At 34.8% G+C, this 25,795-nt stretch overlaps 2 protein-coding genes across 5 annotated transcripts; one reads left to right on the forward strand and one right to left on the reverse strand.

Moving 5' to 3' along the window:
- Positions 1–1,348: 1,348 nt before the first annotated feature.
- Positions 1,349–25,602, reverse strand: LOC126820421 (serine/threonine-protein kinase VRK1). 4 transcript variants are annotated; one of them, XM_050548369.1, is made up of 14 exons: positions 25,510–25,597; positions 18,755–18,917; positions 17,247–17,297; positions 16,788–16,928; positions 15,985–16,040; positions 15,405–15,474; positions 14,387–14,583; positions 11,784–11,888; positions 8,188–8,320; positions 7,242–7,362; positions 6,473–6,531; positions 5,328–5,653; positions 3,775–4,201; positions 1,349–3,549 (listed from the first exon to the last, which is right to left on the reverse strand). In XM_050548369.1, the coding sequence occupies exons 2-14, from the start codon at positions 18,903–18,905 to the stop codon at positions 3,440–3,442; spliced, it is 1,947 nt and encodes a 648-aa protein (XP_050404326.1). In that variant the 5' UTR covers positions 18,906–18,917; positions 25,510–25,597; the 3' UTR covers positions 1,349–3,439. The 4 variants fall into 4 exon arrangements, with proteins under 4 accessions (XP_050404326.1, XP_050404328.1, XP_050404327.1 ...); XM_050548371.2 differs by having other exon boundaries at positions 18,755–18,780; positions 25,510–25,588; XM_050548370.2 differs by lacking the exon at positions 18,755–18,917 and having other exon boundaries at positions 25,510–25,602.
- Positions 21,673–24,683, forward strand: LOC126820424 (uncharacterized). Its single transcript, XM_050548378.2, has 2 exons — positions 21,673–21,848; positions 22,213–24,683. The coding sequence occupies exon 2, from the start codon at positions 22,215–22,217 to the stop codon at positions 24,003–24,005; it is 1,791 nt and encodes a 596-aa protein (XP_050404335.1). The 5' UTR covers positions 21,673–21,848; positions 22,213–22,214; the 3' UTR covers positions 24,006–24,683.
- Positions 25,603–25,795: the final 193 nt, after the last annotated feature.

Genomic DNA, 25,795 nt, shown 5'->3' on the forward strand with positions numbered 1-25,795 from the left:
TTAAAAATCAAATATCCCCTACTTTTTTTGAATAGTATATTATAGTGAGAACTGCCAGCTCTTTAATCTCCCACAATGCTCCTTTATACTACAAAATTTCCTGGCATATGCCTGTCTTCACTAGCCCAGTCGGTAAAGAAAAGTATGACGTCAAACCCAATTTCATTCCCTTAAAGTTGCAATTTATTTTTACGTTATATTTTTAAAATTTATTAAAATAAAGCCTTAAAATAGATGGTATCTATAAACAGTCCTGCCTTGTTAAAGAATAATCCTATTAATCCTATAATTCACTATTGCCAGTTGAGAAATTGGCAAAAATATCATTTTCCTCTTCAAATTCAAACGTTTGAATATCGCTACTCCATGGTGGAGAATAGAAAACAAGGGAGGTAATTGTGTTATTATTTCCGGCGTAAACGAGTTTTAAGTGTGAGAATGACACCTATGATCGTATAATAGTGAGTTGACAACCTATTGAGCAAAAGACATAGAAATAATTATGTTTTGACTTTCTTAGAAAATATGAAATTGTAACTTTAACCAAAAACATCTGCGACACTCATATGCTGCCATTTAATCCAGAAAGATTTCTGGGGCTATGTGATTGGCTGAACAAATTCAAATTTAAACTAATCATAAGTACAGCTAGGAAAAGCTGAAATCTGCCTTTATGGTGGGCTACCTATGATTGATGAGATGTTCTGTACGTTTGTCAAGTCGGACAATGCTTTGAATCATTTACGGAGAGAGGGAGAGAAATTGACTAACAATTTTATTATTTATAGCAGTCGGAGGAAACCAGAGAAAACCCATGAGGTTAGACTGGTGACCATATTCCTTGTCACTTGACCCGATGCATGCATTAGACCACCTCCCCAGATACATCATGCTTTGACTCATTTACAGGCAGAGAAATAGGGTTTAAGGTCCACTCGACACAAACTAGGTCATTTCAGGCCTAAGAAATAGTTTAATTTTATTTTAATAATTCACTTGCACGTAGGGGTCTTCAGCAGAAGGGAAAAACCGGAGGATACAGAGAGAAAACCCCTGAGGTTGGACAAACAACCCTACTCATTTTGTCAGTTGACTCAATGACAAGCTATAGAGAGAATTGAAATGGGGTTTAACCTCCACTCGACACAAACTAGATCCTTTCAGGACTAACACGTGGTTCAATTTTATTTCAACGATGCGCTTGCACCTAGGGGTCTTTACCAGTGGGAGGAAACCGGAGGACCCAGAGAAAACCCACGAGGTTGGAGCTATTAATATAACTTATGATCTAAAGTGCATGCATTAGACCACCCAACCCTCCAGATTCATTAACAACAACAACTTTAAATAAAATGACATAAATGAGCACTATATTCAGTATATCAACAGAAATATATATATATACATACACATGAGTGATACAATGAAGATTATGATTGATGTACAGGGGTTGATTCTATACAAACTAGTTATTAAAGGACAATATTGGTGTCAGTCATTATCACATGTGTGATAGAACTCGTTAAACACGTTCCAAATATAATGTTAACACAGAGATCATTGCTACCATAGATGCGTAATGAAGGTTTCTACAAAAGGAAGTGACGAACACAAAAGGAAAACACAAGTTATCCTTCTATATAACTGACTGAAGTGAGGAATGATAACAGACACACGGGTGAATTTCTGTTCACTAACAATTCCTTCGAAGACAAGAAGTTGTTATGTGAGACTGTGAGAAGATATGAGGATATCTGACAATTCAAAAAAGTAATTGAATGTCATTAGATAAGAGAACACGAGACAAATATAAATAGTCTGTGCATTCACTTGTTTTTATTCATTCTATACTTAATCAAAACATGGTAATGCACAGATTTTTTCTATATTCTTTCGTTTTCTCTTTTCTAGTGACAAGTGTAAAAATTATATTTGGAACATGTTAAACCAGTTCTATCATATATGTGATAATGACTGACACCAATATTGTCCTTTAATATAAACATTTACATCTCCTCTTGTCATTTATAACATAAACTGGTATTGTAATAACATGAAATACTGCTACATATTAAGGAACAAATCTTGAATAAAATAGTTCATATTACACATGGCTTACAAAATTTTTTTGATAGATTTCAAAAAATAGAGAAATATGAGGTACATCTATTTGTTTCTTCAGGGCTAACATTGTAATTTTTATTTACATAATTTAAGTAATATGGTCTCTAGAAGTTAAAGGAAACAAGATTAATCAGAGAAAATCACAAAAGGCAAGATCAAGCACCCTATTGATGATCAAACCTATGACTACTGGCACAGACAAATATAATAGACCTTATGTTCTACAGACCACTTAGCAACTATGTACTACAGACCACTCAGCCAACATGTTCTACAGCCCACTTAGCCATGTCATTCATCAGAATTAAACATAAGCTGATCAGTATTTCATTATTTTCTATAGTCCAGTCAGAGCAGAACAGTAGGATGTTAAACCCTATTTCATTTCTATATGACATAATACAACATTTGAACAAGCAATATGTAGTTACAAGATACATATTTAAATATTCAAGTTTGGACTTTTTTCATTAAAGCTTGAAGCAATTAAAGGAGAATTCCAGCAATTGCATTAAAATAGATCCCAAATGCAAACTATTTCACCAGTAATTCAGACATAATAACAGACTGGCTGTGATATAAGAAGAACTGTCTGTTACAGTAAATAAACAAACCAACTTTGATCGAACTACATTTTATTTTTATATCACCTATTCATCTTCAGCCGCATGAAGTAGCTACCTAGCATATGTTTTGTTGTGTTATATTGCCTGGATTGCCTCCCATAACATCACAGCCACGCACCAGATAATGATCAAAATATTTAATAAGTCTGATGTAGTTCTCCTTTAAGCACAAAACATTATTATTAAATATAATTTATTCATTATTTGTACGGATTTTATGACATTTCCCTCCTATTTATGAAAGTTTATATTTAATCGAAAGGATTAGTATAAGCTTTATTTTTTAACTCCTTCTTGTATACTTTGAATATATGAAGGACTAACAATTGAATAAAATATTTTAAACCAAAGCTAACTGTAAGTCAGGTTGCCAGGCAATCAATCAACCATACGTACACAGCAGTTAAGTGGTCTGAGCTGTCTATAAAGGCTGCCAAAGTGTGATTCTTTATGTAAGTAAAAAGCAAAATCTTCTAACCGTACAATATTATTTAAATACAGTATTAACAAGCATCTACAACACAATCAAGGGCAATAACTTTTTAACCTTATCAACTTGTGTTGATGTCTTTGATATACAGCATGGTGAGTGTGGGTATCATCTATTTACTATACAAATTGTACAAAAAGCTGTCAATATTTTATATATTCAGTTTGATACTAAAGAAATAAACCACCATTAGTAGATTTCATCTTTTTTTCTTTTTAGTGACAGCAGGTGATGTCTGGCTTTCAGCATCGACTTGATTGATTTTCTTCCTACGTACAACACGCTTGGTCCCATTTTTAGAAGCACTTTCTGAAAAACCAAAAAAGAAATGTTAATTTTAGAGGGTCTGGCAAGGGACAATGTATAGTTTTTCGGATGGGATGAAAAACCGAGGTTCCAAGTGCACATCGGCTTGCAAAATTGTATTGAGTATAAAATCTATGTCACCTCCACAGAAGCCATGCATACAACTTTTCTAATCTACTGTCAATCTAACTAAGAATTTACCCTAAACCACGGAACACAAATTCCAACCTTTAGCTGGCGATCTTTCATCTGTTGTAGATTTCTTTGCTCTTGAAGGTGTAGAAGCTCGAGATTTTTTGGGAGACGGTTCAAAATCCTCGTCTTCACTGAAATCATCTGCATTTAAATCTCTATCCTCATCTTCTTCAGAAAATAAATTCTCATCAGATTCGTCGTCGACGTAATTAATAGTTTTACGTTGTCGTTTACCAGAACTTGGGGATTTCACAGAAGGCTTTTCGGGAGATTTTTTAGTTACTTTGGGTGCTGGTGCCGATTTTTTAGCTCTGCTTGAGGGACTTGGTTTACTGTTGCCATTCATTTTAGCTAAAATTTGTCTCTGAGCTGGTGTCAGACCACTTGTTTTTTTCTGTTTTGATGGGCTGTCTGAAGTTGAGGCCTGTGGATCCTCTGATTTTCTCTTTGTTCCTTTCTTCTGTAGAAAGAAATTGACTGGTTTAATAAAATCATATTAATTGTATTTAAATTGAGAGAATAATTTCTATTTAAAGATATTTTTATATGTGACAGGTGTTATACATGTATGATTGTATGAGTGAAGTATGCTTGCTCTTTAAATAAGCCCACACAAAATAAAAATTCTGAATCTCAGACAATCCTTTTAAAAAATTGATGCAGGGGGGCCTTTTTTTGTTTTGTTTTGTATTTATTTTGTCAAAATCCAACTCATTTTTCATATTTAAAAAAAACAAAATTATTATAAATTTAATATCTATTAAACTCTTGAAAAGACAAACAAGAAATAAATAAGAATTTGAAATAGCGTCCAAATAATTCCGGGACTTCATCTATTATCTACATTAACTCCTGGGAAAATGTTTTCAAATCCGGCGGTTTTTATTTTGATGACCACTATTATTATTAGTATTAGTAGATTTACAATCTAAAAGGTATCAATATCGTACTCATTGTTAAAGGCATGGATTTATTTGGTGATTTTAATCAAAGTCTAATCTACCCGCAGAGAATATTTTCGGTCATCTCTTTCTCCCAGTCATATTTCTCGGGGAAGGTAAGGCATATTGACGGTAAAACTGTCGCCATCTTTGTTGTAAGATAAATTACCATTCGATTATCCACTGCCAATCGTGAATGTCCATAGTGTTTCCCATGGTTGTAGAAATTATTGACTTTGTTTTTATTTTTATTTTTTAAAAATAAACATGTGTCATACGGCCCATTTTTGATGACACGACAGTATATTTGAACCAGAATATTTTTTTTGTGTGGCTTTAAATAAACATGACATGTCTTATTAAAAGTAGGGAGCTGCAGTGGCTCAGTGAGCAAGACACTGGGTTACTCGCTGACTCGCTAACCAGGAGGTCCCAGGTTCATTCCGAAGACGGTCGAGAAAGTTCCTCAGGATTTTACGGCTTGGTTCCCCCCATGTCAGTGGTGGGGAATGGTGAGTCTAGCAAGAACAGTGTCTAATCATTCGGATGGGACAAAAAACAGAGGATCGTGTACATATTTTCAGTACAATTTTTAATATTATATCAGAATTAAAGTTGTAAAATATCTGACTGTGTTAAACGTACATTTGGTGCTGGACTTGCTGCTTTTCTCTTAGGTGCAGGACTTCCGGTGTCTTTCTTAGGGGCCGGACTTGCAGTGGCTTTCTTAGGGGCTGGACTTGCAGTGGCTTTCTTAGGGGCCGGACTTGCAGCGGCTTTCTTAGGGCTTTTTGCACGTTTCTTGGGTGAAACATTATTATTAGAACCATCTATTGATAAATTTAATTTCCATTCATCTTTTACTCCAACTTTGTTCAAACCTTGTCGTAATATCTGTCTCAACTGAGTGTAATTGGGTTTATCATCATATTTTAATTTAGCTACAGCTGTTAGGAATGTACTGATCACATCTAAAACAGAATATTATACAGAATTTAAAAATAAACAGTGAGGCTGATATCCCCTCGCTCAATCCCCTCCAAAAAATAGATGACACTTGCATATTTATCATATTTATAAAGGACTGAACAATCTAATCGCTTATCACTCCTCGTATCGTGTTCCAAAGCATAGAGAAATGACACTGTTTAGTCTAAGCATAGAATGCTTATTATCAAACTCTGTCAATACATCCACCTAATGAACATCTAATACCCATGTTTGAACATTCTATGTCAATTAGAAGCAGAGTTATTGTTTTACAAAAGGTGTGATGGACAAACAGACAGACAGAAAATGGACAAACCCATTTTAATAGTACCCTTCTTTCTCTGTTGATTTCAGCTGCTCTATAATTACATTTTTACATAATTACAAAATAATAAATAAATGACCTGTACTGGCTAAATAACATGTATGAAGGCCACACTATCGCGGCGTTTTCAATAATTTTGATATTTCCAACTTATTTGATTTGAAAAATGGCTTACTTTTATTTCTCTGATGCTCAAAGCAGAAACATTATCAGAAATGCATGAAATTTGTTGGTTGCTACTGAGTTTCACTTTGTAAGTGTCAGTTATTATCAATTGCTTTTTTCAGAAAATTGTTATGGTGTATATTATCAACCATTTTTTAAGAGAAATGCATACATTTCTGAATACAGAATTTAAATTCAAAATTTTTAAGACTTGCTGTGTTTTATTTTTCTGTACCTATGTTTCTCATTTAGTCAGAGTCATACATTAAAATAACCGATTTTCTTTGATAAAACTCTTTACTTATCATACCTGGAGCATCACCATCAGGAAAACATTTTTTCATTAATGTTGGAATATCTTTCATATATCTACAACAGATAAAATAATTTAATAATAACACTGCTTGTAAACAAACTGTTAAGTAAAAATTTTGATGAAGTTCAAATTAGTAATAAAGCTGTATGGGGTCTAAGGACAGATAGACCACATACAAAGTGTTAAGTTAAAATTTTGATGAATTTCAAATAAGTAACAAAGCTGTATGTGGTCTAAGGGGAGATAATTGAGCTCATGGATTCAGACCAGTAATTATCCACACATTGTCTTCAATGTCAAATTCTTGGCCTATTACAATACATCACAATCATTTGATAAAAATACTGATGGGGCAGCATCAAGCAGCATATAAAACAATGACTGAGTACAACAGATTTTAGTCTTAACTTTTAAAGCCTATGATTTTGAAACTCATTCTAGAATCAAGACACTTTATTGTGTCTAATCTTGTGAACAAATTACCAGAAGAGAAAGAGAGTAATGGGGTTTAACACCCATTCAACACAAACTAGGTCATTTTGGGACTGAAATAATGTTCATTAACTTATGGAGGATCCAGAGAAAACCCATGAGACTGGACAGTCGACAATACTCCTTGTTACATACAATTGAAACTACGCCAGTTGACTCAATGACAGACCTAATGATCTAAACATTAAACAATTCTGTCACCGAGTCCTCCGATTACCAAAAGTATAATATTGAACTATAAATTGTAAATAAATAGTTGAGCATATCTTACTTTATTTTAGCATCTCGAACATAATCTTTATCATCAAGTTTATTCTCCCACGGTAGAACACCACATAACCATTGTAATAAACAATAACCTAATATTTCTATATCTGCTCTTCTTGATGGCGCTGAATTATATAAAATTATATATATAAACTCTCGGAAATATTTTAATTCCTTCATTTCTGCAGTAAACTGAGACTGGTTGTCTCCTAAGTTCATCAAATTCACAAAACAGGAAATGGAATATACATATATCCTTTAACGGAATCAGAACACCCAAAAGTTCAAAATTTCTATCCACGGCCAGCGGAGTATAACTTTAATGTGCCTCCATTTTCCTGGCTGACCTTCGGGTATCTGATTCACAATTCAGGAGCATAATTATATTTGGGAGACACAGTTCTTTAGGCCTTAAATGCAAAAGGCACAACTACTATAATAAGTTGATGTGTTTACAAAGTTTCATAAAGACATTTTGAACAGTTCATGAGAATGAATGAAACAGGGTTTAACGTCCAACTGTTCTGCTCCGACTGAGATAATGAAGACGGGCATATACCATACAGTGTGCTATGAGGGAAAGTTTGCCCGGACAGCAGCCCTATGGCCTACTCTTATATCGAATTCAAACTGCCAAATGATCTTTTATGTGCACGCCAATGTGTACAGGGGACCTCAGTTTTTCATCCCACCCAAACGACTATACATTGTCCCTTGACAGGCCCTCTATCCTTAACCACTGATAAGGGGAACCACACCGGAAAGTCCCGATGAACTTTCTCGGCCAATGCAGGGATCGAACACAGGGTCTCCAGGTTAGCGTGTCAACATCTTACCCACTTAGCCACTGTGGATCCCTACTGAAAAATGGACAGATGGACGGAGCCGATTCAATATCTCTCAGTGCGGGATAATAAAGATATTAAATTTGTTTGATAAAGATTACTTACAGACACCATTATGAGCATCTCTACTGGTAAATTCTACAGTACCATCATGTGCTTTACGTGGATCTTCTTTATATTCTTTATGTTTACCATCAACAACATATTTAAACGCTAAACCAAAATCTACTAAAAATATCTGAAATATACATTGATTATTTCATCTAATAATCGGCAACAAATTAAAACTATTGATTATATGGAGAATTTTCACAGATAGCAATCAAAATATAAAAGATAGGTTGCCAGGCAACGAAACATAAGCCCACATCAGCTATATCGTCCGGGCAGTCAACAAGAGTTGTCGCATATTTTTACTTTTTTCGGTAATGAAACATTTATAATACATTAAAATCTGATTAAGAGTAACAACCAGGGCTGCCGACAACCAGTATCGCAGCGCAATTTGCGATACATATTTTGTCCGTTGCTAATCAAAAATTAAAATCTAAGTTTTTGATTCGCAGTAACTGCGAATCATTAATATGCCTGTCATTTTGGATATTGACACAAAGATTTATCTACATTTTTCAACACTTTCAACGTGTATAAAATATCAAATAAATTTTATAAACAAAACGGAACTCTCCATGTGACATTTTCTTCTCGAACTACCCAGACTCAATTCATTAAACTATATAATACAGGGACATAACTCTATGAATCGGGACTATTAAACCGGAAATAGGGAATCAAGTAGTACCACTCACGTTGCGAGACATGTCAATTTCGAGTAATTATATCAGTATTCAATTTGAAAAAAAATAAATTCAGTGTATCCCCCACGTATTGTAAATAAAATATAAAAAATAAATATGTGTAAACGTATTGTAAAATGAGAAATCAAAGTAAGAATTCACGTCAACTATTATTGTTTATATCGCGTGCATGCTTCCGATTGAACAAAACTAATAACACACGATAAAAAGCAGACGAAATTGTTTTCTAACGAAGAAATAAGAAGCCACTGCCAAGAATTGGCTTCAGACATAAGGCCTAACCAAAAGTCTACATTCATTCAGAAATGTTCACAGCTACCTGTAGAAGTGCTAAAATTCTAAAAAATCTTAAGAATGAAATCTAATCATTTGTTATCAATTAAAACAAGCCAACAGTGAGGCTGATGTCCCCCGCCGAAATAGGAAAATAATTAGAGGACACATATAAATTTATCACAAATTATCTTTTACAAAGTATTGAACAATCAAACAGTATATCTTTACTTCCAAAGTCTCGACCAATCAAATTGCGTATCGCTCTGCTTACCCTGAGCAGAAAATGCTCATTATCAAACTTAGTCAAGGTATTACTGTAATGAAACTATACACCAAGTTTCATCAATCTCACTTAATTAGAACTAAAGTTATCGTGTCCCAAAGCATCAACCAATCAAATTGCTTATCTCTGCTTACCCTAAGCGGAAAATGCTCATCTTCGAACTCCATCAAGGCATTGACCTAATCAACACATACACCAAGTTTGAACATTCTAGCTCAATTAGGAAGAGAGTTATCGTGCCCCAAAGTATCAACCAATCAAATTGCTTATCTCTGCTTACCCTAAGCGGAAAATGCTCATCTTCGAACTCCATCAAGGCATTGACCTAATAAACACATACACCAAGTTTGAACATTCTAGCTCAATTAAAAGTTATCGTGTCCCAAAGCATCAACCAATCAAATTGCTTATCTCTGCTTACCCTAAGCGGAAAATGCTCATCTTCGAACTCCATCAAGGCATTGACCTAATCAACACATACACCAAGTTTGAACATTCTAGCCCAATTAGGAAGAGAGTTATCGTGTCCCAAAGCATCAACCAATCAAATTGCTTATCTCTGCTTACCCTAAGCGGAAAATGCTCATCTTCGAACTCCATCAAGGCATTGACCTAATAAACACATACACCAAGTTTGAACATTCTAGCTCAATTAGGAAGAGAGTTATTGTGTCCCAAAAAGTGTGACGGACAGACAGACGGACGGACAGACAGACGGACAGACAGAAGGACAGACAGACAGACAGACAGACAGACGGACGAACCCATTTTAATAGTCCCCTGCTTTCTTCGAAAGGCGGGGGACAATTAAAATAATCTTGTTATTTAGGTGCTTTATGTTGAAACTGAAAAACTGCTAATCAATTTTTTAATTTGCTAATCAAATTTGCCAAAATTGGACTTTTTGATTAGCAGTGCTGCTAATCATCTGTGAAAAATTACCGACAGCCCTGGTAACAACTCATTAAATAATTATCAAAAACCATTAGAATTTGTTTGGTTTTTATAAAGTTCTGCCCCATGCTAACGTTTAGTATACGAAACTTTTAACATCATGGATTTAGCTGTTCAAGTCATAAAAATTAATTGAAAATCAATAGGCTTCTTCGTCTCATGACCTTAAACACTGTGTATAAATTTAAAGTCAATCGGATATTAACTTTAGCCTATAGAGCATTCACAAGCAATTGTGGACGCGGGACAGACGGACGGATGGCGACAACAATATACGACCACATTTCAATGTAGGCGTATAACAAAACACAATAAAGTAGATAGACAGTAATAATCCTTTAGAGTCAATTAGTAACAATAAACTATAACACATACTTATGGAAGAACAATTACTAATTTATTTGAGCGACCATGTTTAAGAAATTGTAAACAATACAATTAAAGGAGGCAAGTCTCTAACTCAATATCATCCATAGTCTTCGGCATTGCAAACAGGAGTTATTGGTCAACATTGATGTTGTTATCTTACCGGGAAAAGAAGGTCTTACGATATCCAATATTTAAGACAAAATGATCATTTTAAAATTGGCACACGAACTGCATGCTAGGATGCTTCTGAGTGCCATTTGTAATGCAGCGACCCAGTGAACGAGGCTAAAGATACCCCAGAGGAGAACACTACCAATGTAGACTGGAATAACCAGATGCCAAAGACTGCCATTCAATTTGGACTCTTCACATATTTCAGAAAACATAACTGATTAGAAATTACAGAAATGATTGAATGTAAATCAGTTTATAAACACTCATATTACATTATTATATGCGTGTCCATTTGTGTCCATTTCTAGGTCCCAAAGAATATAGATTTAGCTCCTTTAAAGCGAGAATTTCATATTTTCTAAGAAAGTCAAAACATAATTATTTCTATGTTTTTTGCTCAATAGGTTGTCAACTCACTATTATACGATCATAGGTATCATTATCACACTTATAAATCATTCACACCGGAAATAATAACACAATTACCTCCCTTGTTTTTCTATTCCCCCCCCCCTCACCATGGAATAGCTATCTTCAAATGTTTGAATTTGAAGTTGAAAATGATATTTTTGCCAATTTCTCAACTGGCAATAGTGAATTATAGGATTAATAGGATTATTCTTTAACAAGGTAGGACTGTTTACACATAGCATATATTTTAAGGCTTTATTTTAATACATTTTAAAAATATAACTTAAAAATATGAAATTCTCGCTTTAACATTTGCAAAACATAGAAGTACAACTATATGATTGAAAACATATTGACTGATTTATGAGCATCAGGTGTAGACATTAGTTTCCAGGTAAAAACAGTAATTATCTCACCTGATCATTGAGTACTTTACCATCTTTATAACCTAGTAATATATTAGCTGCTTTAATATCAGCATGTACATAATCATTCTCATGCATGTATTCCAGGGCATCTATCTAAAATAACAATAAATCATTTATATACATGTATTCTAGGGCATCTTTCTAAAATAACAATAAATCATTCTCATGCATATATTCTAAGGCATCTATCTAAAATAACAATACAGAAACAAAATAACATTAATCATTATCATGCATATATTCAATTTCCAGGCAACTAACTAAAAGAATAATCTATACTAATATTTGTGACTGTCGTTTGTCTGTCTGTTTGTCTGTCTGTCTGTCTGTCTGTTCGGGGTTGGCGGCTACACTAGGTCTGCTCCGAGTCTGAAATTTGGGGTATAAGGGTAGCTCGGACAGGGGAGTAACATAGGCCAGGTGGCATTAGTCTACCACTTCCGGTTTCGGGGTTATGACACCTGAGCGAAGCCGGGCATTCTTCTAGTATAGAATAAAATAAACATAAAATCAACGCACAAGATGAAAAATTAAATTTGAAAAGATATAAACTATCAGATGCATAATCTGGTAAATGTAGATTTTAGGGTCACAGAAACTACAGAAAAGTAGTGTGGTATATGCAATTCCATTTACAAATGCTTTTGATTCAACGATCAGCAGGGTTCCACCAATCAGTCTTCCTAGTCTCATACGTCACATGGACATACTCTAATGCAGAACATGCAGTTGTTTAATTATTAAAGAGAGAGAGAGAGAAATGGGGTTTAACGACCACTCGACACAAACTAGGTCATTTCGGGACTAACACATGGTTCAATTTTATTTCAATAATTCGCTTGCTCATAGGGGTCTTTAGCTGTGGGAGTTAAACGGGAGGACCCGGAGAAAACCCACAAGGTTGGACAGGTGACCCTACTCCTGGTCACGTACAACTGGGGATTCGAAACCATGCCAGTTGACTCAATGACAGATGTTATGATACAGCCTACACATGCTAATCATTCGGTCATCCAACCATCCAATTATTAAAGAAGTAATGATTCAGAACTGTAACACCTAGTAAACAACTAGTATAACTGCCTTTTTCAGGTCTTTATTTTGGGTTAAAATGTTATATAAACTATTATTCAGACACTATTCGATCACATGACAAGCCTATAATTAACTCGCAAGATGGGTGAGATTTAAATGGATTACAACAAAAATTTAACAATAAAATGGATAATCAAGCCTCGATTATCAAGTACCATTACTACAATAATAAACAATCTATACTAAATACTACATCTTCAAACAGTCATAACTTTGCTCAGAATAAAGTACTATGAGACACAAGACAATAATTATAACTAGTTTAACCCATTTAACCCTGAGCCAATTAAAAGATTAGCTACCCTAAACCTAAGCTAATTAAATCAGCAGGGCCCATTTCCTAAGCCAATTAGTGGATTATTGTTAATCCTAATACCCTCTACAAAATTGCAAATAACTAAAAAAATATTTTCTATACATAGAAATACTCTGTTACAAAAATGTACAGATTGTCGTGTTCTTTCCAATGATATAAAATTCAATTTTACAAAGTAGAAATTATATTACTATAAATAACATTGAAAAGTCAGTTCCACTAAAATTATGACTTTTCTCTGTCATAATGGTAAAATAACGTGAACAAGTATCCCCTAATAATTTTTTTTTAAAAATAGAACACAAATATAGTCCCGCACGTTGGCAGCAGTGTTCAAAGTAAATGTAAATATAACTTTTAAAAAGAAATATCACCCCAAGTGACGGTCACTTCATCGCTATCGGCATTTAAACATTTATGCCTTTCTTTGGATATATGGTCGTCTTCTTTGCTTTATTGCGTCGAAAATAAAAATATATATTTGAAATCTTCGACAGTGTAATATTCTTCTATGTAGCTTGTATTAAATCCCAAAAGTTATGATTCAATTTAGTTTTCCAAAGTCTAGAATTATTAGCCGTAAGTTTTGTGTTATCGTCTGTTTGAAAGCGCACCGTATCCAAGATGGCGGCGACATGCTTGATTTCGGCTCGAGTATTCGTATTCTTCGCATTATAATAATTTATAACATCAAAAAAAATAACAAATAGTTGATTTCTTCGACATTATCATATTCTACAATATGCCTGGCAGTAAATCATAAAAAATCTGATTCCATTTTACTCTTCATATCATAAAATTATTAGCCGTAAGTGACAACGTGAAAATAATGGAATACTGCCAAAGTCATTGATACGGTGTGAATTTTCACCTCTGACCTATTACATATATACTGGAAGATCCTTTGTTTAAACGTATGTTTTTTATTCGATAATTGGCGAATATAACATTCCTTGCCATTGAGTGCTTTATTTTTATTACTCAATCACCATTAATTTATGAAATAAACACAATAGAAATCTGTTGATTGATCTGGTGCTTTTGTTCGCTAATGCTGTTGCAAAGAATGATGGGTCCGCAAGTTTATTCGCTACCGTGAGTCACTTGGTGCGAGTTGTTTCGCTATTGTCAAAAATGGGTTAACATCAGAGATCATCCATAATAATAATATAAAACTTACCATTCTCAAACCAATACTATAAACAGCCTTGTGGGAGAATGATTTACCATTAGATTCAAAGAGTTTCTGTAGATCTGTGCTATACCTAGGTATGACCAAGAATCTGTACGTTTTACTATTTTTATTATGTGTACCAGCACCACAGAGTTTGGGTACAGGTAAATATTTTAACTTTTTCTGTTTTATCCAATCATCAACTGTAATACAAACAAAAATTATGTATCTTTTATTTCATTAAAGAGAGAGAGAGAGAGAGAGAGAGAGAGGTTTAACTCCACTTGATACAAACAAACTATGTCATTTCAATAATTTACTTGCACCTGGTAGGAAACTGGAAGATCTGGAGAAAACACACAAGGATGGTCAGGGACCCTACTACTTGTCACCTACAAGCTGGAAATCAAAACCATGCCACTTGACTGAATAACAGACCTTATGTTCTAAAGCGCATGCTTTAAACAACAGGCCAGCCACCCCACAATTCAGACTAAAAGAAATGAAATGGGGTTTAATGTCCTATTGGGTCTGCTCCGACTGAGCTAATAAAGACGGGCATACACCATACAGTTTGCTATATATTGAACTCCAATTGCCAAGGGATCTTTTATGTGCATGCCAATGTGTACATGGGACCTTGGTTTTTCATCCCATCCGAACGACTATACATTGTTCCTTGCCAGGCCCTCTGTCCTGCAACATTGGCAGAGGGGAATTTCGCTGGAAAATCCCGATGAATTTTCTTGGCCAAAGGGATCAAACATGGGACCTTCAGATTAGTCAGCCAACGTCTTATTACTGAGCTACCATGGCTCCCTGAGACTAAAAGGGTTAATATAGACTTTCAGAACATACACAACAAAAATAAGTAGTCTTCTAAAAGAATACTGATTCAGAAATTATTAAAATAAATCAATTGAAGCTTAAGTTATGGCCGTCTACATTTAAAATTCTCAGCATCATCATTTTGTCTCTTATCTACATATGACTATGAGAAAACTATCTAATCCAACAAACTTACTGATATTAGGTTTAGCTGCCCTCTGATAAAAATGTAATTCGCAAAATAATGGCCCATTTGCAACTGGTTCCTGAAAATAGACATCAATTACAAAATAACTTTAGGGTTAGGGTCGGCATTTTGTTACTCATAATTGAAGGTCACTGATATGTTGTATAGAAAATTTTGTGATGCCAATCGATGTTGTCTGACATCAGATACATGTATCTGGATGTAAACAAGTGATGGCCAGGTTCGTAAAATTGATCACTCATATTGTGGGCACCACAAAATTATTGAACGCTAAATTAATTGATTCAAATAGTTAAAAGGTAGAGAGAAATAGGGTTTAACGTCCACTCAACACAAACTAGGTCATTTTGGGACTAACATATGGTTATATTTTGTTTCATTAATTCGCTTGTGCGTAGGGGACTTTAGCAGTGGAAGAATGCAAGAGGACCCAGAGAAAACCCACCAGGTTGGACAGGCGACCCTACTCCTTGTCATGTACAACCGGGGCATTGAAACCACACCACATGAGTCAATGGCAAACCTTTTAAAGGATTTGGAACTGAATTGAATTGAATGGTTAACTTACAATTTTTACTACATATTCAGCATTAGCATTAACAACACTTCCTATTTTATCTGAGGCTGAAATTAAAGAATTATCATTTTGGTATTAATAATGAAATGAAATGGGGTTCTTTGATGTGCATGCCAATGTGTACACAAGACCTCAGTTGTTTGTTCCTTCTGAACGATTTGGAACTGTCCTTGACAGACTGTTTTGCATCACTGACATGGGTCAACCATGCTGAACAATCCCAAGGATCAAACCCAGGACCTCTATGTTAGTGAGCCAGTGCTTACCCACTGAGGTATTGCGACTCCCTATTATTTTGGTGACACATTAAATAGCCATCATGCAAGAGCTAAATACGTCCATTGCAGGTCTTTCTTTATGCCTTAAATGTTATATAAACTATTAGACATTTATCAACATGAGAAGACCATAATCAACTCTCGATGCCATTTTATATGTACGATTTTAAGTAGATTAAAACAGTTCGGCCATTTAATGATTTTAATTTAAAAATAATGAAGCAAGGCTTATCCTTGAACAACCAGTACAGTGGCTACAATCAGTGCACAAAACTTGTCAAACCTTCAAAGCCTAATATCTTCACTCAGAATAAAGTAATTTGAATGAAATTTTTAATATATTCATTTTGCATTATCTATTTTTAAACTATTATAGCCAGAACTAACAGCTCTTTATCTAAATCTTACATACATGTAATGCTTCTTTAATATGAGTTACAATACATAATGTAAACCTGAAGATATAAATAACAATCTCTGGAGGCTATTAATTACAAATTACTTATAGAATATCACCTTTATAAATTAAACCAAAACCTCCTTGACCAATCACATCTCCCAATCTCCATTCCTTCTTCATTGTGTCTTTCAATATTTCACCATTAGGAAAGGTTTCTGCTAATGCATGAGCTTTAGGGCCACGAGCCTTCTTTGCAGCTGAAATAACACAGACGGCAAGGCTTTAAAAAAGAAACTATGATTTTCTGTTGGCTACGTTTTGGTGTTCTCTTCATCGCCTTCACAGTTAAACCATCTTTTGGGAGTAGATGTGTTACTTATGTATATATAAATAAAAATGGCCTGAAGATGTTCAGTACGAACAGAAAGCGCTAGCCGTTAAATTAGTATTTTGGTGTCTTTCTTTAATATAGTTTATATATATATTCTATTAATTATAAATAAATATATGTATTGTCAACTTCCCACTTTGAAATAATAAATGGAAATTATTCTATGTGTAATTGAAAATATTACCTGGAGCAGCCTTACTTGCTGCCTTGGCTCTTGGCATCTTGATTTTCAAATCTAAAAAAGAGATATATAACATTTATATTCATTGTTACACCAATCTGGACCATTGACTATTTAAAATAAAAAACTAGGTAACAAATCATTTTGCCTTTGGCAACTATTTCTTTTCAAGAGACTGTAAAATAAAAAGTTTTTTTTTTTTAAAAATAGAATGAGGTTTAAGCTACAATGTCTCATCAACTCCAAACTTTGGTCAATTTTACCAAATAGATGGTTATTATTTCTTTATCAGTGATTACCAGTATGTGTGCAATGCAAAGTAGAAGAATTTTGTCCAGACAGCGGCATTTCCACATACTCGTCTTCGATAACCAACTACTGAATGGTTGTTTCCATAATGGTCAACTTTTTCAAAAACAATTTGAATAGTGCAGTCTGTTAGGCGAGTGTATAAATATTTCAAAATCTTATTTATATGATTAGATTTATTCATAAACTACACATGACCTATCCAACATACAACCCAGGTTTCGTCAAAATACAGCCACGCATATGACTATATAGGGCAGGTGTCCACAGCCTTGGGAATTTCATTGGGAGTGAGTTGGGACCTCAAGTCCTTGAGTTACGAGTCATTATTCAGCCACCTGTCAGTGCACTTTGAAGAGAGGTAGTAAGTTATAGATAGACGTCTTGTGTATCTAATGGTGAAAATACCCTAATGACCATACAAGTAAAGTAAATATAAATCAGACTACTTCAACTTCAAATGTAATACTACTTTTTAAGACGGTGCAGACATTGATCAAATATTTCATTAGGCTAGTGTTAACTGTTCATTGTCGTCAACAGTCATTAATAATTACTGTAATCAAGTCATTAATAATTACTGTAATCAAGTCATTAATAATTACTGTAATCAAGTCATTAATAATTACTGTAATCAACCATTAAAGATGCATTGTGTATGGTTTCTAAAAAGATCTGTCTATTCTTGCTATAATAGTTCGAATGGGAACTGAATATATTCTGAGTGAAGTTATCACTGTTTGAAGAAGTAGCGCACATCTTTTACTATTGTAACAAAAGAAGAGTACTTGACAACCAAGAGAGAGAGAGGGTTTAACTTCCAATCGACACAAACTAGGTTATTTCGGAACTAACATATGGTTAAATTTTATTTCAGATCGGCAAATTACCAAGGAAAGAGAGAAATGGGGTTTAACGTCCACTCAACACAAACTAGGTCATTTCAGGACTACCATATGGTTCAATTCTATCTAAATAATTTGCTTGCATGTGGGAGGAAACCGGAGGACCCAGAGAAAACTCATGAGGTTGTACCAGACGACTCTACTCCTTGTCACGTACAAGTGGGGAATTGAAACCACACCACTTGACTCAATGGCAGACCTTGTGATCTAACGTGCTGGCTTTACACAATTCAGCCACCCACCCCCGTTCGTCAATCAGGGACGTATACTGTGTAATATAATTCCAACGGTACGTACCTCCGGGCGTTTTCTGTGTATCGGAGCTGCAGAATTTTAAAACATGAACTACACTGGTTTTAAATTTATTCAAAATGTTGGTACGATGGCTGGTCTCGTAACGCATCCCTAATCGCAACACTGATGTACATGATCGCAGGACAGTAAGCATTTATCCAGGGAGCTATGAGATTAAAGAGGCATTATGAGAGAACTAATTTGTCTATTGCCGGGCGTTTATCGAGTCAGCTATCAAATTAAAGAGGCATTATGTGAAAGTTAATTTGCTTATTGCCGAGCATTTTTCTGGCTTCAAATGTTATATATAAGATACTTGGTGTTAAGTACATACATGTAAAATAGACATCAGAGCAAGCTATTTTCCCCTGTACCTACCCTCATATTTTGGGGACTTCCTAAAGAGATATTATGTGAGATTAGATAAAGAGCTGGCAGTTCTCACTATTATAATAGTTAAAAACTAGATAATGTAAACTGAATTTGCTGAAAATTTCAGTCAAATTGATCCACTGTGAACCGAGAATTTAGCAACTGAATTTTCGGCCTAGCCTCGATCATCATTATATAGTCCCGATTATCCATTTCATGATTAAATCATGAATGAAAGTTGAGCAACAAAGTGGATCATAATCCAATAAATATCGCAGGCTAGCAATGACATCGAGAGTTGATTATGGTCTAAATAAGTAAATTAATGTCTAATTAATAATTTAGATAACATTTCAGGCCTAAAGAAAAACCTGAAATAGGCAGATTTAACTCTTACATAATGTATGTTTAAGAGATTTTTAATCTCTTTTATAAACTACAATATTGTGAAAGTTGAATCTCTTGAAAGAATATCAGTCGAAAATGTACAATTCCAATCAGTATTTGAAAAGATATTTTAAATTGAGAGAGAGAGAGAAATGGGGTTTAACGTCCACTCGACACAAACTAGGTCATTTCGGGACTAACATATGGTTTAATTTTATTTCAATAATTCGCTTGCGCATAGAGGTCTTTAGCAGTGGGAGGAACTGGAGGATCCGGAGAAAAGCCACAAGGTTGGACAGGCAACCCTACTCCTTGTCAAGTACAACCAGGGATTTATTCTAAATTGAAAATTTGTCAACATTCAGACATCCTCTGCAGATGTTATAAATTATAAATGAGAAATGGTCAACAAGCCAGAGGTACCTATAATCTTGACTAAAATTAGAATCCTAACCGGGAGATTACCTACTGCTGATATTTTGATTTATTTACTTAAAGGGGCATTATGTAACATTTAGATAAAGAGATGGCTGTTCTTGCTATGTTTCAAAAATAGATAATGCAAATTTAATATAGTGAATATTTCATTCAAATTACTTTCTTTTGAGCAAAGTTATTAATAGCTATAGTTTTGACAAGATTTGAGCGTTGATCGTAACAACCGTACTGGTAATACGAGTCTTAGCCTAGTGACTCTATTTTTAAATTAAATCATTAAATGGCCAAACTGTTTTAATCTACTGAAGATCAGGCCCATCTGATGGCAATGGAAGTTGATTATAGTTTTCTCATGTTAATAAATGTTTAATTAATAGTTTATATAACATTTACCGGTAAGGCCTAAAGAAAGACCTGCAATAGGCAGATTTAGCTATTACATAATGCCTGTTTAATTAAATGTAAAATGATCCATTTGGTTACATATTAGGGTGGAGTAAGCCATGAAAAGTTAGATATTATACCAAAAACTGCAAATGAGATCAGTGGCTTTAATTAAAGATATCATATTTACACAACTGGTGTTGAATAGACTGGGGCAACTTTGATAGAGTAAAAACAAATCATTCAAGGTTTTGGAAAGTTACCATTGTGCTCTGCTACTTAAGCAACCAACCTTGTAAAAACGATTTTACAAACCTATCAGAGTGTTTGATAACATACCCAAGAGAAATATATGATATGTCAAAGTTGGGTGACCTGACAGCGGAAAAGAGCTGTATGTGGTGAATAAATAATCTGGTGATGTGTGGAACAATCTAAGCCCCTTGGACAATTCATATAAGGACACTATATCGTTACCAGAATGAACCAATCAATATGACAGCCTGATCATATTGCAAAACCAGAAAACCATAATTTAATCCATCAAAAATTCAAAAACACAATTCACAAAGGCTAGCACCATGTGACAACCTGAAGAATAATATTTATAAGAAACCTGCAGTCTGAATTTATGACCAATGACCATTGGTATCACATAGGGATCGGCAAGAGAGAGAGAGAGAGAGAGTTTAAGTCCACTTGACACAAACTATTCAATAATTCACTTGCGCGTAGGGGTCTTTAGCAGTGGGACAGGCGACCCTACCCATTATTACAACAACCGGGGAATCAAAACTACGCCAGTTGACTCAATTACAGAGCGCACCTGCTAACCATTCCACCATCCAACCGCCCTACATTGGGAAGGGGAAAGAAAGAATAGTAAGACTGTAAAGTGTAATTGACGGAAATCTACGGTACTGTGAAGGCCCAACTGATCACAAGGAACAGAAAGTACCAGAACAAAAGAAAAAGTGTTATGTGTATTATTACCTGGGAAAAACAACCATCAAAAAATAGTAGACCAATGTACAAAAGTTGGCCTATATTTGTGGTAAATAAGCTTAGCCTGAATTTCAAACTTTAGGTTAGTAAATAAAGTACATTATTATTTTGTCAATGATTTTGAAATACGGATTAAATATTTCCCAGTCCCAGATAACGAAGAAAGGACAGCCAGTAACAAAGCAAATCAAAGACAGGGCGTGGTGCATAGTTATTATTAATTCCTCTAGGAAGAGTCTGATTTGACACTGTCCTTTGACAGTACCTGTTTATGAGCTGCATTATGAAAATACCGCTCTACTCCCACAGCATTCTAAAGCTATTTTGGAACTCTTACCGTCAAACGGGGTGAAGTTGGCCTACGGGGTGAAGTTGGCCATTTTCGGTATATTTCTTTTCGGTTCTTTTTTTTCTCGCCAATCCAGAATTTTAATCTACTCAAGGTTATTTAGTACAAGATTACAGTGGAAGTTTGCTGTGTACCAATTTTGAAATTTATTCTACAATTTGGGTAAGATTTATGTTTAGTTAAGAAAATGATTTAAAAAAGTGGATTTATGTGGACAGATTATAATTAGACCTAGGGATAATAATAAAAGCCAGTGCTTTAGCTTGAATGCACAGTTTGTATCATGGGTCCAATGCCTGAACAAACAAGAGTTATGTTGTGACTGACTAGGCCAAGGTCAAGGACACGTGGGTCATTTAGTGCAACAGGGTGAAGTTGGCCACAAATTGGGGTGAAGTTGGCCACCCTTGGCGACCTGGCCAACTTCACCCCAATACATAATTTATGTATAAATTTTGAGTTTTCTTATATCAGATTTCTCTCATGTGTGCTGTACATGTGTAATCTCCATTTTTTTTCTTTTCAGAAATGCCCCGACGATATACCCCAAAACCAGAAAGTCGGAAGCTCTGCCAATATTCCGCCGAGAGCCTTCAAACAGCAATTGTAGCCTGTGAGAGGGGGATTCTCAGCCAGAGAAAGGCTTGTGAGCAATTCGGAATACCAAGAGGCACACTTCAGAATCGACTTGCTGGTAGGTTCAATAAGCAACATGGTGGACAGACTGTCTTCGACTCCGAAGAAGAACTAATATTTGCTGAATATCTAACTTTGTTGTCCACATGGGGATTCCCCTTAGATGCATTTGATTTCCGTTGCATTGTAAAGTCATATCTTGATAAATGTAAGAGAACTGAGAAGAGGTTTAAGAACAACTTGCCGAGCAGTGACTGGGTGAATTGCTTTGTGAAACGTCACAAAGGCAGGCTTACTTCTCGATTTTGCCAAAATATAAAAGTTAAGCGAGCAGAGGTGTCGGCAGAGTCATTAAATCAATATTTCGACAATCTTGAGGCTAGTTTAGCTGATGTTCCAAGTAGTAATATTCTGAATTATGATGAAACGAATCTGACAGATGACCCTGGAAAAAAAAAATGTATATTTCGTAGAGGATCCAAATATCCTGAAAGGATTATGAATTCAACAAAATCCTCGACGTCACTTATGTTTACTGCCACTGCCTCTGGTAGATTACTTCCACTATATGTTGTTTATAGATCCAAGCATCTGATGAACACTTGGACAGAATCAGGTCCAAAAAATGCCAGATATAACCGGTCCAAGTCTGGATGGTTTGATAATGTCTGTTTTACAGATTGGTTTAAAAGTGTTGTCCTGCCATGGGCACAGGATCTTCCAGGGAAAAAAGTTGTTCTTGGGGATAATTTGTCATCCCATTTTTCAGTTGAAGTTTTAAAACTTTGTAAAGAACATAACATTGAGTTCATTTGTTTCCCAGCTAATAGTACTCACCTGTGTCAGCCACTAGATGTGAGTGTCTTTTCATCTGTCAAGGTTGCATGGAGGTCAATTCTCACTGAATGGAAGGAAGGGCCTGGACGTAAGGCTGCATGTATAACAAAAGACGTTTTTCCCAGACTTCTAAAGAAACTAGTTGACAGAAACACTACCATGTCATCCAATATCATTAGTGGATTCAAAAAAACTGGCATCTTCCCACTTAACAGAGAAGAAGTAATTGACAGACTACCAAATACAACCAATAATACTGTTCGTGTTGATATTTTTTCTGATGTATTCCTTAATTCATTAGATAATCTTCGTTACAGCCAAGAAACACCTACTATTCGCCGAAAACGTGTATCCGTTGAACCTGGAAAGAGTATATCGGCTGATGATCTGGAAACTGGTGGTCCATCATCAAGCAAATGTAAGAAAACAAAGGATGTTTTAGAAGAACCTGCATCCAGTAATCTTGAATCCTCTGATGACGAATCATCTTGTTCTAGTCTATCGTCAAATGATTCTGTCGCTCCTGATGATAATTTTGAGGTCGCTGTTGGCAAATGGGTCATCGTTCGATATCTTGTTAAATCCCGATGTATCCATTACATTGGTCGTATTATTGATACCACTTTATCAGATGATGACGAATCCAGAGAAAATGAAATTCTGTTTTATGTTATAAGCTTCCTGCGAAAGTCAAAGAGAGTTGCGAATACCTTTGTGCCACCAATAAAAGAAGACATTGATACTATTAAGTGGGCTGATATCCTTAAAGTGTTGCCATTCCCAACCATATCAAAAAGAAATCACCATAAATTTCAAGTTAATTTTGATGGATATAATTTACAATGAAGACGTTTTACTTGTTTTAATCGCACTGTTACAGTCATTTTACATTTAAATTATATAATAATATATTAATTTTAATCTACCAAAGTGCTAACAATGAAATATGTAACAATTCAATTTTTATTCAGATTTTATCAACATTATTTTTTAAATACCAAAGTGCCAAAAATGAAATAATATGTAACAAATTTATTTTTTTGTTTATGAAAAATGTTTAATTTTATTAAAAGTTATTGAAACAGTTTTCTTTTGTATTCAAATCCGGAAATATAGATAACAAGGTCGGTCATTGAATCGATTGGCACGTATTCTAACTAACTCGAGCTGGTACATGAAAATAAGTAAGTCCAGGGTTGCCATTTGTTAGTCCCCAAATAACATGGTTTGTATCAAGTGGACTTTACAATTTCTTTCATGCACGCCCACATAACCTTCATCAAAAACTGCAGGGTTAGAGTCCGGCCAAGTTCACCCCATGGTGTGGGGTCAACTTGGCCACATACATTTTTCCATATTCTGAAAATTTGGAATATAACAGTCTTATAAGTAACTGTTACATTCCATTAACTAATCAGTCTATAAGCTTACAGGTAATTATTTCCAGACTGGTATGAGCAATAATCAGAATATATTTGAAAAACTAAAAAAAATGGCCAACTTCACCCCGTTTGACGGTACCTTACAATTCATTATTCACTGTGATTCTTCTTTGTTCGTCAAAAGGAATCATTTCTCGCCATACCGTACCTCACACAAATTTATAATAATTCAAAAATATTTTCAAGTACAATTTTGTGATTAAAAAAACATGAACAAAATATGATTGAACTAATCTGCTATTTACTTGAAAATAGTGTTGAATTATTATAAATTTGTGTCAGATGTGGCGAGAAATGGTTCCTTTTGGCGGAAAAAGAAGAATAATGGTGACAAGTAGAAGGTAAGGATTCCAAAATTGCCTTAGATCAGAGGTTGGGGTAGAGCAGTATTTTAATATTGCTACTTATTACTATCTGGACGAACAGGAATGGTCAGAGTAACTTAGAGGACAGTGTCCCACCATCATTCCTAAAGCCTTTAGTAAAGCCAAGTAAGGCTGTTAAAGTCGTTTTCGAAAATTGTCTGGACTGGGCTGAAACTGAACTAACCAAAGAAAGACTCTGAGTCTGAAAAAGAGTTTAGGAGACAAGGTTTCCTTTATTTTTTTTACCTATCGGAGGCCTATCCTAGATTCCTCCTAAGTTTCTACTTCTACTCTACTAGTGAACCAGTAGGCCTATATTGCTGCACAACACTAGATCTTTGTACGATCTGGAAAATATCTTTCAGCTTTGAGTAAGTCTGGGTATTAATACAGAAACAGAAACAGGAAGGGTTCGGCGTTAGGTTTACAAATTGAAGCTGTAAAAACGATGGATTGTGCTTGGTAGAGACTCTCAGTTTTATGCTTTTAAATTAATTTTATAAACTACAATTTAAAAATCAAGTAGTCAAAATTATATCCTACAATTTTAGATTGTTTGAGAATTGAAAATACTATTTCCCTGGAAAATTTCGTTGAAACTTTTCTGACTGTTTTCCTTTGAAACTTCCGCCAATGAATCATGCAGGAGTGTTTCCGGTTTGACGGATTGACTAATAAATTTGAAATTTAAAAATAATGAGGATTATTCCATCTTCCCCTAAAGGCGCCTACTTTTATCAATAAATTCAATGCAATTAATTTTCTTGTATGTTACATTAATATGTTTTGAGGTAAAATGATTGCGAATTCGGAAAAGCAAAATGCTGAG

The sequence above is a fragment of the Patella vulgata genome, chromosome 5, assembly GCF_932274485.2.
Source record: "Patella vulgata chromosome 5, xgPatVulg1.2, whole genome shotgun sequence".
NCBI lineage: Eukaryota > Metazoa > Mollusca > Gastropoda > Patellidae > Patella > Patella vulgata.

What these genes read in the sequence shown, in the direction of transcription:
- LOC126820421 (XM_050548369.1), bottom strand. Translation starts at nt 18,905, where the DNA reads ATGCTTACTGTCCTGCGATCATGTACATCAGTGTTGCGATTAGGGATG. An exon ending in CTGAATATGTAGTAAAAATT is followed by an intron (nt 15,475 to 15,984) that starts GTAAGTTAACCA and finishes GTCTATTTTCAG; the next exon opens with GAACCAGTTGCAAATGGGCC. An exon ending in CAGCAAGTCCAGCACCAAAT is followed by an intron (nt 4,202 to 5,327) that starts GTACGTTTAACA and finishes TTCTTTCTACAG; the next exon opens with AAGAAAGGAACAAAGAGAAA.
- LOC126820424 (XM_050548378.2), top strand. Translation starts at nt 22,215, where the DNA reads ATGCCCCGACGATATACCCCAAAACCAGAAAGTCGGAAGCTCTGCCAA.